Genomic DNA, 13721 nt, shown 5'->3' with positions numbered 1-13721 from the left:
CCCGGCTAACTATCGCCCAATCTCCATCACTCCTTTCCTGGGCAAAAAACTTGGAAAAGCTGGCCATCTCCCAGTTCAATCTTCACACTGAATCTGTTGGTTGTCTCCATGATCATCAGTCTGGCTTCAGAGCTGCCAGAAGCACGGAAACTGATCTCCTGAACATTAGTGAAGACCTGCTCTCCAACCTTGATTCCAACACCCCCTGCGTCCTCATCTTACTTGATCTCGCCTCTGCCTTTGACACGGTCAACTATGCCATCCTGCTCAACTGTCTCTGACAACCCTGGGGATCACCGGTCGGGCCCTGGCGTGGCTGACTTCTTTCCTCTCTGATCGACCCTCCTAGGTCCAACTTGGGTCCTTCCTCTCCTCTATCTCCATCTCTACCTGTGGTGTTCCCCAGGGGGTTTAACCTATCTTCCTCGCTGTTCAACCAATACCTGGCATTTCTTGCTCACCGCATTGCCACGCTCTGCCCCAGCTTCCAGTGCTATGCGGATGACACTCAGCTCATTTTCAGGCTATCCTCAGCCACCTCTTCTCCCTCTCTCATCTCTGATTGTCTGCCATCCAGGAGTGGTGTGCCGCCAATGATCTCTGCCTTAATCCCAGTAAGACCGAGCTTCTCCTCATTGGCACACCCACTCCCTCCTTTCCTGTCAATCTCTGGTTGGCCTCTCTTGGCCCTCTTCCTGCTCCCGCCTGTGAGGCTGAAAACCTCGGGGGTCATCTTAGACTCCACACCCTCCTTCTCTCCTCACATCTCTGATGTCTCTAAGAAGTCACACTACCAGCTGCACCTCCTCAGAGGTATTCCTCCTTTCCTCCCCCTCCCCCTCGAGCTCTGGTTCTCTCTAGACAGGACTATTGCAATAGCCTCTTTCTAAATCTGCCTGCTTCTTCTCTCCGCCCTCTGCAACTCATCCAGAACAGGACTGCAAGACTTGTCCTTGGCCTCAAGCCCAGGGATCGCATCTCCCCAGGACTGAAATCTCTGCACTGGCCCCCAGTGCGTGCGAGGATTAAGTTCAAAACCCTCTTCTTTGTCCATAAGAACTTCTGGGGCCTGGGGCCTCAATACCTTCAACTCTCTCTTCCTAAATATCGTCCTTCTAGATCTCTTCGCTCATCCGCCTCCAACTCCCTCATAGTCAGTCGCTTCTCCAAGCAACAAGTTGGTGGTAAATCTTTCTTTGGCTGGGGCTTCCCTCTGGAACAGCCTCCCTGCCTCTTGAGGAGAATCATCTCTGGTTCAAGAAGCACCTCAAAACCTTTCTCTTTGCTTCTACTTTCTCTCCTCCTCTCCCCTGCTGATTTCCTGGCTGATACTGAAATTGCACTGGTTACCTGGCCACCTTCTGATCACGGGCCCAGGTCCCCTCCCCTGCCAGTTGCACTGCCTTCCTGGCAACCCCCGCACTTGGGGACTGTTTTTGTATCCCTGCAGTCCCACCACCAGAACTTGACACCAGATGTCTGCACTTACCCTTGCACTTGTCACCGGCTGGCCGTAGTACTTTTACTCTTGTTTATTTTTTATTCCGTGTACTGCACTGTCCCCTCCCCTTTCCCCCCGCCGCGCTTCCCTCCTTCCCATTGCCATGCACTTGCACGATCAGAATGTCACCTGGCCTAGTATGATTGTTGTCTGTCTTCCCTCTGTTCCCCCTCCCTTGCCTCGTCGTGCCTTCAAACACATGTATATAGGCGTGTTATAAATGTCATATCATATTTAAAGCAATCGCATAGAAGGGTGAGGAAGATATATCTAGAAGAATGGCAAGGTGTGTGACAGGCATGCAACGTCTTGAGTATACTGTAGAGAATATAATAAGCAAGAACAATGTAGTATCTGGCCGGATATCAAGCAAACCCATTGAAAAGAATAAAGGGTGCAAGTGTGAGAGTGGGTGGGGGATGACTTGTACATGTTACAAATGTCAGATGTATGATGGATAGAGGGAACATGAGTGGGACAATAGGCAAAGAGTGTATGAAGGCAAAATGTGACAATTATGTAGATCCTGCAGAAATGAAAAGGTATTGCAGGCTGAAAAGTGAGTTGAGCTAAGAAGGTGGACAGTTAGAGGGGTGGGAGTTCGGTACCAACCGAATTTGTGATACGTACAGTCCTATAACTGGTTCATGGTGTAGGCATCTTTGCATAACAAAACTGAAGTGAATTAACAGTAGTCCTTAATGGTGCCAAGGAATGGATGGGGATGTAGTGAGGATGTAATAAAGATTGAAAATGGTGTGCAATGTTGTGGGAGTGGCAACACTGGCAAGGCTTACAACATCCACCACCTCCTCAGTTCTCTACATGTATACAGCACGAAATTCCTTACTTTGCAAGAGTCGATATTCATTAGACAATGGCTAGTGGCAAGTTCATATTTTGAAGTGTTAATTAAATGGATCATAGTTATATAGAAAAAATCTTTTCGAGGCAGGGTTTATATCTGCATATTATGACAAATAATGGTGTTTAATCTTCATCAGAGGCAACTGAGGAATTCTCTTTAAATGGGTTTCGACATTTTAGAATGTCTTTATGCTATCGAGAGGCAAATGATTGATGGAGTTGAAATGTTCCATTGAACCATGACTAGTATTCGACTTATGAAATGACGTGGGATGTATTGGAGAAAAAAAATGATAGGGTGACCATGTATTGAATTACACCTCATGCCACCACAAGTAAAGTTCCATTTCAGTTGCTACACTGAAGAAAAATTCATTCCGAAATATGTCCAGGTTGAATGGAGAGAGAGTGAAGGTGTTGATGTGGCATGCAGATGGTTTTAAAATAAACAAATGCGTGAAAGATTACTGCAACTGCAGGATTGACATGCAAAGAAAAGCAGAATTGTGTTGCGGATGTGATGAAAATCCAACTAGCAATGCATGTCTAGAAGGATCTGTCTAGTTTTAGCCGAATTACAAAGAATTGTCATTACTAAAAGGGGCTTTGAATTTTTAAAGTACTGTGTGAAAGAAAAATAGGGTGGTGGTTTTAAACGAAGAAAAAGTCAATAAGGGATCTTTTTGCATCGGAGTGTAATTTGTTTAGATGTATTGCTTCCTGGCTTAGAATAGTGTGAACAGGGAAAACAATTTTAAGTTGCAAGCTACAAGCTAGCCATAAAAAGTCACTTGCCACCTCAATTATACACATGCACACAGCACACCCTTTCTTACTCACCAAGATTCAAATGATCACTAACCAATAGCTAGTGCAAATGTTTCACCCTCGTGAGAAGGTTGAATTTACTTCAGTTATTTCAGAAAAAGTCATTGTGCAATTTTGGATTAAGTCCTTATGCAAAGTTTCGAGCAAATGAAGCTCAAACTTTAAAATTGCAAGCACTAGGGGGCATCCATTTTGTGAAATGGTTTTCCAACCACGGCAATCACAAATACAACGTTATATTTTTAATTGGTGCGCCTCGGCTTTTTGCCTTCATTTTACGTTTTCTATGCTTCCCTGAGCTTGGGGAGCACAGAAAATGTAAAATGAAAGTGAAGGCAGCCTCCTCAGCTCTGCTTAGGCTGCAGTAAGCAAAAGCTCCCAGTAGGGGGCTTTTGCTGCTTGTTTAGTGCCGCAAAGGCAGAGCCGAGGAGGCTGCCTGAAATCACAAAATGGATGCCCCCTAGTGCTTGCAATTTTAAAGTTTGAGCTTCATTTGCTCGAAACTCTGCATAGGGACTTAAAAAAATATATATATTTTAGGTATTTGTTTTATTATTGGCCATCTTTTTGGCCAATAATATTTTCTGAACGAACAATTCCTTTAAAGCCATAATCTTATTTGTTTTATTTAAATACCTTAATTTGCTTGCTTTTGTGAGGTGTTCATGAAGAACTAGTGTTGTACAACTGCTATGTTTTGCAGTGGATGCATCTCTGGCACAATAAAATGTAAGCACATTCTAAACATTGAAGCAGTTCAGCATTCCGATGACAAATATGTCTAGTTTTTGCTTATCATACCAGATAGCATAGACAGAGGGCTATTCTCGCTTTCTAATACGTTCTAATGCACCAAATGTCTCTCTAAAAAACATTGTTTTCCTTTTCTGTTTCCTGCTATTAAAACATTAATTGTTTACATATTTGCTTTGCTTTCATTTTGTATCTAAATCGTTAGAATTATCATAGTACTCTCTCTGAGCAAGTATAGAATTTTCAAAAATAAAGATCATTCTGCTAATATCCCTGTAATACAAACAATACAAGCACATGCTACCATCTGCATAATGTAACATTAATGTTTATTTTAGTTGGTCATAACATGTGTACAGGTGTAATATGAATTGGAGTGCATACCTTTATTCATTGCTGTAATGTTTTTTTAAACATTTCTGACCTGTTACACTGTTTCTAGCATAACTAGTCTTGCTACAGGATGAATGCTATATTTTGCCTTTCACATTCTTGATATCTGGCATTCTCATTTCAATACACTGATTAGATTTTCTAAAATTCTATAATTTTAGTCTTCACTGGTACAATAGCCTTAATGAACTATTGTTATAGAAGCATGATCCCTCGTGTGTTGAAACCCATATTAGTGTCGTAGGCTTTTTTTGGCTGTGTTATGTTCTAAGTCTTTAAAGCATGTTCACTGCTTTTTCTAATAATCTAATATATTTCACTCTTTAAACATTGAGCTAAGAATGGCACAAGGCGTTTTGCATGATTTTGTTTTCGTGTTTTACATTTGGAAGAATGGAACATATTGTCATCTATTGCCAAGAATTGAATATTATGAAAAATCATCTTAAATTGTGTGATTTAAAAAAAAAAAATATTTTTCAAAATCAACTATTATAATCACATTCAATCATCGTATAATCCACCGGGGGAAGGTCTGGTTTGCTCATCATGTAGTTTAGGTATGTATTCATCTTTGAGTTAACTTTTGTAACTATCTAGTTTTTAATTGGCTTGATTTTAGCCTGGCTTCTAGGTTGAATGATTTTTTATTTTTTGCAGCATGTCTGGACATAGGGTACCGCCGTCTCCAGTTAGCCACTTTTATAGTGCAACAAAATATGCTGTAACAGCATTGACAGAGGGAATACGACAAGAACTGAGAGAAGCAAACACACACATTAGGGCAACGGTAAGTTTTTATTTTTACCTTGCATTCCTCTGAACATCATTTTACTTGTCAGTCTGTACATAATAAAAAGCATTTAAAAGTACAGAGTCCTCGAAGGATGTTGAAATGTTTTGATTTTCTACTCACTCAAAATGTGGCATAAATAGTTTTTTTTGATCTGCTAGAAAATACATTCGTTCTAAGACATCCATCTTGATTTTGAGATTTACCCCATAGTGTAGGGACACTGAAATAAAGACAAATGTTTTTAATTTCCTAAAATGCAAAACAGTTCCCAAGGGTATATGTACAGAGAGAAATACACTTTTTTTTTTTTAACGTGGATTTATAATGTGTTTTTATAAAAATTCAACCCAATAAACCACTCTCCAAGGTAATTTTATGTACTAACAACACTTTGTGCAAAAAAGTCACAAATCTGTATTAATTGTTCAATATTTTAAAACAATCCCTTTGCACTCAGTCTACTATAATTTGTTCAAAACAATCATAAGTCACTCATAAACTAAATGTATTCATCAGCTGACTAATGCAGTTAGATGTTTGATGAACCATTTATGTAGTAGAAGTATGAATGCATGGGTTATGATTGTTTCGAGTGGACTGATAGGGTATTTTGAATTTGTTTTAGAATTAATACATATTTTCACCTTTGACATGAAAAAAAGTTACAGTAAATAAAATTGCCTTTGATTCATGCTTATTATAGGTTAACACACTGTTCTAAATCTTGGTTATATATCCATTTCCAACAGAACTTCCTTGCATTCTGGATCATCTTCCCCATTTTCCACTCAGGGTGCTAGTCTAATTAGAGGCAACTCTATAATATCCCACTTAACTTTGATTTCCTAAAGGCAGGTCTTAAGGTCTGGATGATATATAAGTGAATGCACCACCCACCTTGCTTGTCTCTTATGGACTTTGGGTTAAGAAAACAATAGTTCATTTAACTCTCCCTTTCATTGACATTTGCTAGCATCCTTTATTCTTGTTTAAATCATGTTTTATTGAGGATGATTTAAAATGTTTAATTGATGTTACTATGCTTTTGTGAACTATCTCCTTGAATTTGAAGTCTAATCTAATCCTGAGCACCTACTGGAAGAAGTAAATACATATTTGTATTTAGACCGAATGTTCTCTAGAACTGATAGATGGGATAGCTACATAAAATATCAAGCAGAATGAGCTGCCCTCAGGTTAAGGGGCCTACTGCGATTTAAACATCTGTACGGGGCCCGGAAACTTGACAAGTGCCTGGAGGTTTATAAGCTAAAGGTTGCATCCTTAATGTTGTACGGTAGCAAAGTTGGTGGCCATCAGGACAATAAATCCCTGGAAGTTGTTCAGAACTGTTTTCTGTGACAGCTGCTGGGGCTACTGCCTGGCTGTCCAAGTGTGCCTAGAGGGGAGAGTTGGTACTTCAGGGTCTTACCTTTTTAGTACAATGTGGACTCTGCTTATATTGTGCAAGGCTCAAATTAAGCTTTGTTGCTAATGCTAGCGTGGCTGCTGGATTCCAAGAGGTGGCGGCCTCGGCGAGTTCACTGAAATATGAGTGGTTCAGATTCGGGTGCAGTCTCTGGCAGGAGTTTCCGCCAGGATCGGGAGAACACTGAGAGCCAGGCACATTACAGCAAGCTAAGGCTAGTGTTCTTTCTTGTTCAAAGGGAAATGCCCTCGACTCTGGGGTGGCAAATTGTAAATCCCTTCCGTCGCTGGCCTGGTACTCCGATATGAACATTTTGAAGTTGGGTCCAGGCCCCATTACTCAAATAAACTCACCAGCAGGCAGATGGCTGGTGAATTTAGCACATTTAAATGTATTGCCTCTGCCAAAAAGGAGGAACTGGATGAAGGATTCAGGTAAATGTGGCTGTAAGACAGGGTTAGATGAGGATCTGGTCAGGAGCTGAGGAAGGAACGGTTAAAAATGCATTTAAGGAGTAAGCAGATCACAATCATTAAGGATCCTTTTTTGTATGACTTGGCTGTATTTTTTAAAAGAGCTTTAGACATGAGAATGCATATTTTGCATAACAGGGGAAAATAGATTCATGTTTTATCCACCCGGAAGTCTAAAAAACGGTCTGATTTTAAAAATCTGTGTTTGAAGTTGGAGAATTTTATATTGGGGTTTATGTATTTATCTTGTTGTTCTGATTATGTGTTTGTGTACTGTTAATGGAGACATCTGAAATAACATTTTGATTGATTGGAGCAACTGAGAACAAGCATGCTCTTCATGTCTGACATTTCTGGTGGGTAGTCCCAGAATGAAGGCATTGGCATAATCCATTACTATATGCAAAAATATATGTTTCAAGTTTCTTTAAACATTATCAAGAATAAAAGGGGGCAAGTTTGTAAAGTATACTTTTGGTGGTTTCATGCCTAAATGGTTGACGGTGAACATTAGTAAGAGTTGACGATTTTGAAGACTGCTTGTACTTATACGTCCCATCCCCTTTCCTGCATCCTTGTGGTCGTCCCCCAACATGGTGACAGTACTGGAACCTTTGGCAGTGAAAAATTGAGCTTCCCCTTTAACTTTAGTATAGCGTGCAGGGGCGTGGCCTCATGTGTCGGAGCACTGCGCCGATGCCTCACCTCAGTCCCTTTTTCTGCACAGACGTTGGGGGACCTGGCAGCCAGCACAGACACTTTTTTTTAGCTTTCTGCTTGCTCCCTGTTTGTTTTTTCCAATTTTATTTTACTTCCCTTCAGTGCCTCGTCTCCCCCGGCGCATGTCGACCGCAGGAAGCTTCACAAGATGTACCTCATTCAACCGTTCGTTCCTGGCCTTAGACCACCATGCACTCTGTCTTGAGTGCTTGGGGCCTGTCCACCGCTGGGACTCATGCTTGGCCTGCAGTGCTTGTCACAGGGCATTGAAGAATAGTTTCTCGCGGTGGAGGGAGATCTTCCACACTTCCCCTCCGCCCCTCCTTAAGGACTTTGTCTCCAGAACCTCTCGTCAGGACACTGTAGGCCTACTGTTCAGCAGGTGTCTCACCCGCTAGTCTCTGGGGATCTGTTATCCAGGTGGCCAGGACACAGCCATCACTATTGGATCCAGGTCCTGGGGGGTGGACCAGTGTGGGCGGATCTCCTGGATGAAGGGTCTTCAGGGAGTGGAAGTGGGACACCCAAGATGTGAGACGCGGTATCCCTATTCCTGTAACAGCCTTTTCCCCATCCAACCAGGTAGGATACCTAGAAGCTCAACCCCCCCTTTCCCCATCTTCCAACACAAACACTTTCTCACAGACCGTTCATCATGAGCGACAATGGATTAACGCCGAATCTACGTGATCTGACCGCGGCTGATTTTACTGCGGCCGGAAAGTTCGCATGAGAAATGTGCGAACCACCAAAAGTTTGCACGTTTCCCATGCGAACACACGTTGAAACCCCTACATAACCTCACCCACACCAACGACACACGCCCCCAACATACACAAACCCTACTTACCTTTTTATTCACGCTGAGTCCCTGCGGCGCAAGTTCCCTTTCACTTGCGTGATCACGAACAGGAGCCGCAGGGTCCTTTTTTTAAAAAACTTTTTTTACAGGGGCTGCAGGGGTTATACCCGCTCACTATACTAAAGTGTAGTGAGCGGGGGGTTGCGGGGGACACACCCGCAGCCGACAGTCTTTTTGATTTTTGGTTAACACTTACCTACAATGCTACCACCAAAGGTTCGAACTTTTGGTGTTTGAACCTTTGGTGGTAGCTTTTTTAGGATTTTTTGTACATGCAACCGTTTGGGTGCGGTCAAATCGTACAATACCTTAACACGAGATCTGTATACCTGACATGTCCCAACACCCTGGCCTCCAGGCAAGGTCAGGCAATTACTAATCATTACACACACATTTCCCAACACGGATAAAAGGTGGCGCATGAAATCACATGCTGAATGAGGAAAAGCACACGAGGAAGCAGCAGTTCCAATGTGGTGATTTAACACGAGGAGAAAGGCGACGAGACTGAAGAGGGTTGCAAGGAGGGAAGTACCCATGATCTCTAGAAACCGCTACTTTTATGAGCCTTGGAAACTGAGAAGCCTAAGACCGGGAACTGAAGCTGAACAAACCTACACTGCACCAAAAGTATCTGGGGCGCGCCTGTGTCGATAACCCAGGCAGGGAGGAGCGATTGCCGCCGTGGTACTGTCCTTGCCTCCTGCAAGAAAGCCGCTTCAGTAGAAGCAGCACAGCCGGTGTGTCGGAGAAACCGATACGAAATGCGCTTGTGTTTGAACCAAGGTTGCAAGAGGCAACATTGTATGAAGAAATACACAAAAGGACAGAGTTTGAAACGCATGTGATAAGAGGCGCGAACAAGTGGAAACTAAAGGCGTGAATGTACTTTGAAAAAGCCAAGTCAGATACTGTGTACAGAGTGGTCCGGGGCCACGTGGATGCTCATTCGAAGGTCTCGGTTAGGTATCCAACTGAATGGCAACTGCATTATAAAAAAGGAACTTTGTATCAAAGTGGTCCTGCAATGGGTCAAGCTAAACTCTGTGCACATTCAAAAGTCTTCGATAAGTATAAAGTGAACTGCAATTGGTCAGAGCCCAGTTTAGGGGATTGGGGTGAACCGTGAGTCACCCGAGAAGGAATAATTTTGGAGTCGTAAAATAAAGGGATCTGAGCCCAGCTGAGGGGATCCAGGAAGAGACACCGAAATCATATGGTGATAAGAAGAACATAACTTTCTATTTTTGTTTTGTACATCAGGCCCTCCGAATCAAGAGACAATGATGGAGAAGAGACTTGAGCACAGAAGGCCCTAATGCTGGAATTGGAACTGTATCGCTGTGTCAAGGAAGCCAGAGTGTGTGCTTGGCTCGGGTGAACCGCCTTGCCCTGTGCTGAAAACGCGGGGAAGGAGGCCAAGTGCCCGAACAGCCTGACTTAACATTTTGTGAACACGTCTTTCTTTTTCATGAACATTACCCTACACTATTTGTAAAGTAACAGTAAGGATTGGCAATATTTTTTAGTAGAGGCCCTTTTATTTGGACAAGACTCCATTAGGACTGCACTATTTTTAGTTTATGGTCGTAGCTTGCTCCCATCTGTAGATTTAGGTTTAGCTAAGTGTTTTTCACCCCTTGTGAAAGTTAAACACCCTTGAACCGTGGTCACTTGTGCCTGTCTTACTTCGATACCATGCCTTCCTTACATAGGTGACTCCTTCCCCGGGGTTCCCACGGATCGGGGTTACTCTGATTCCGGTTCTTGCTGGCATGAGGCCTATTAAGGCTACCGGCTCCCAAGCCGAGGGACCCAGGCGCCCTACCAGGCTGTCCTCGGAAAGATGATCAGGCTCGTCCTCTTTTACCTCAGGGGTTAAGGGATCTTCGAGTGCCACTTCCAAGAGTCTGTCGTACGCTAGATCCAGCACGTCTACCGCCACTGTGGCCGAGGGCTCCCAGTCTACTGGAGCTTGCTCCGAGGTCGTGATTAAGTGTTTCGAATGGATTGTGTCCTCCTAAGCATTCCACATCTTTGAAATGTAATGTCCACAGCTGTGCACTTCAGAAACTTTTTTCGGCAGAGGGCGTCCTGCGCCGATGGCGTCGGGTCCATGTCCCTCGAGGGCCTCCGTTGAGGACGACGTCGCAGGATGTTATAAAAAGAACGCACAGCGCCCGTAGCCTCTGTTCCATTTTTTCCGCGAACGTGTTAACTTCGTGAGACTCCGCGCACCTTGTGTGTTTTCTTCATTGAAGATGTCTTTCTCATCGACGCCTCCGATTCCGCGATCCGGCTTCAAGACCTGCCGGGACTGCAAGTCTAAGATTTCGCTCACCGACCCCCACTGCGTTTGTTTGTGGTGCCTGGGCGAGTCGCACGACACCAACGACTGTTGGGAAGGCCAGTCGCTGACTGCTAAGACCTTACAGGGGGCGGAAGGACAAGCTCCAGGTAGGTAGGGGCTCTAAGCCTTTTAAGTCCCGGACTTCCAAGTCCAAAGGGGTTTCCACCAAAGACTCGAGGGGCGACTCTCCGCGTCGGAAGTATTCCCGGGGATCTCGGGCCCGGAGTGGTTCCCACCACTCGTCTTCCTCATCCCGGCACTCAAGGAAGCGCCGTCACCAGTCTCCTTCCCCGTCCTCCTCGGAGGGTGGTGCCTCGAGGACGGTTTCGTGTACTACGAAGTCCTCGACTCCAGAGGAATGGGCAGCTTTTAGAAAATCCATGGGTGATTTTTCAATCGCAGGACACGGGTCCGGTTGCGCTTTATGACAAAGCCGGCCAGGATCGGTCTCGTTCCGTGGCTCACACGCCTTCGCGTTCGCAACGCGACACTCATCGGGAGCCGTTGAGGTCCTGTACAGACAAGGAATCGAAGGGTCGCAAGAGACGTGTCTCTAGGTCTTGGTCCTCATTCCCAGCGAGACCGCAGCAACCTATTGAGGGCTCAGTGCCGGCGTCGACTCGTTCGGCACCATGTCCGTCCGATTTGGACAACGACGCCTTGCCGTCGTATCATCCCACTGTGCCGTCGGCACCTGTGATGATGTCGACACCAAAGCCTTCGGCGATCACGACGTCGAGGTTGTCGACGCTCTCCGCGCCTTCGGGGATTCATTCTCGAAATTTGTCTTTGGAGCACCCAGACATTGTGGATCCTCCAAGGAAGGCTACATCGAAGTCGGTGAGGCCGGTTTTGGTCTCCAAGCCCCCTTCTGTCTTCAGACCTAGGTTTCAAACCCCTGTGGATGATATTTTTGAAGAGGAGGAAAAGTCTGAGGTTGAGGAACCTGGTGACGTTGATGTTGCTCCAATTTTTTCTGGGGACAGTCAATTGGACGAGTTGAGGCAGACCCTCCATGATGCAAGTGGACTGGACACTTCCCCGGAGGTGGAGTTTGGTAGACCTGAGCCGGGGGCTCATGCAGAGTCTTCTTATAGGAGACTCATGGGACGAGTCTCGGAGTATCTGGGCTGATCTAGTCCTCCAGAAGACTTTGTGCAGGATGATCTGACGGACATCTTGGATCAAGGTCTGTCCTCTGACCCTATTTTGCCATTTCATTCTACCTTGCAGAAAAGGGTGGCAGCTGCTTGGCAGTCCCCGGAATCTCTTCCGGCTGTGAATAAAAATCTAGCTAAGAAATACCACCCTTCCGTTAGTGACCCCAGCTATTTATATACTTACCCCACTCCTGAGAGTTTAGTGGTTCAGGCGGCTACAGCCACCGCGAGGCAGGCGGCGTACCCTACCATCCCTCCGGATAGGGACGACAAGCGCTTCGACGGTTGGGCCCGGAAGGTATTTTCTGCTGGGAGCATGTCCTTGAAATCGGCCAACTCCATGTGTGCCTTGGCAAGGTTTTCACACTCTGTGGAATTGTTTCCTTGGCGGCTGAGCATATTCCCAAGGGGGAAGAAAGGGATGGTTTCCTTGCTCTCGTGCAAGACTGCAAGGATGCCATGTGTGAATCCCTTCAGTCGGGTCTGGATACGGCCTACAGTGTTAGCCGATCCATGGCTGCGAGCACTGTGATACGCAGATTTGCATGGTTGCGGAAGTCTGGGTTTGCTCTGGATGTGCAGGCCCGTCTTCTCAACATGCCCTTTGATGGCGCACATTTATTTGGCAGCAAAGCTGACGAGAGCCTTGAGAGGTTGCAGACCTCAAAAGCTGCAGTCAAAGTCTTTGAGCGCCGCGGTGCGTCAACCTCCGCCTTTTCGTCCTAAGGGACAGCCATGGAGGGGAGGTTCCTTTCAGTACTACTCCATCTGGTAGTACGAGAGGGGCCGCCAGTCAAAGTAGCAAGCAGAAAGATACCCGTGGTGGACGGGGAAATCGTGATGCCAGAGCCGCTCAGGCAGCTGCCTCTTTGCCTTCAGGCACTGCCGCAGCTGCTTTCAAACAGTCATGAGGCCATGTCCCATGGTTCGCCGGTTGGGGGCAGACTGTCTCAGCATCTCGAAGAATGGCGGGCCATTACTTCAGATGCGTGGGTGTTGGATACCATAGCCCACGGCTACTGTCTTCCCTTCCTTCAGCAGCTTCACGACAATCCACCGGGGAAACGCTCTTTGAAGCTTCTGGATCCGCTCCTTGCGCAGGAAATATTGTCCTTGCTGGAGAAAGGCGCTATAGAACTGGTGCCTGTAGCGGAGAGGAACAAGGGATGGTATTCCCCTTATTTTTTTTATCCCAAAGAAAGACGGGGGGGTTGAGACCCATCATGGACTTGCGTTGGTTGAACAAACTCCTCTGAAAGGACAAGTTCAAGATGGTCACTGTTTCTCAAGTCCTACAGGCCCTTCAACTTCAGGATTGGTTGATGTCTCTGGATCTCAAGGATGCTTACTTCCATGTGCCGATTCATCCCCCGCACAGGAAGTACCTGAGGTTTGCGGCTGGCGACTTGCACTTTGAGTTTTTGCTTCCTACATTTTTCTGGTGCCAGAGGCCAGGCTGCAGATGAGATCCCTGCAATGGGTCCTCAAGATGCAGTGGTCGCAGTTCTCCAGCAAGATGACGTATCCTGTTCAGATCCCACGCACGGTCTCCCAGGTCCTTCTGTGGTGGGTGAACGAAGGGAACCTGA

General features: G+C 45.6%; 1 protein-coding gene across 1 annotated transcript in view; it reads left to right on the top strand.

Moving 5' to 3' along the window:
* DHRS11 (dehydrogenase/reductase 11) overlaps positions 1-13721 on the top strand; it is a 568551-nt gene that overhangs the window by 411626 nt on the left and 143204 nt on the right. Inside the window, exon 4 of the mRNA XM_069614696.1 lies at positions 5003-5132. Coding sequence (XP_069470797.1) covers positions 5003-5132 — 130 coding nt within the window. The remainder of the gene's footprint in view (positions 1-5002; positions 5133-13721) is intronic.

This window comes from Ambystoma mexicanum, chromosome 9 (genome assembly GCF_040938575.1).
Source record: "Ambystoma mexicanum isolate Mex_15411 chromosome 9, UKY_AmexF1_1, whole genome shotgun sequence".
In the NCBI taxonomy this organism is placed as follows: Eukaryota; Metazoa; Chordata; class Amphibia; order Caudata; family Ambystomatidae; genus Ambystoma; species Ambystoma mexicanum.
This window is presented reverse-complemented; position numbering and strand designations above follow the sequence as displayed.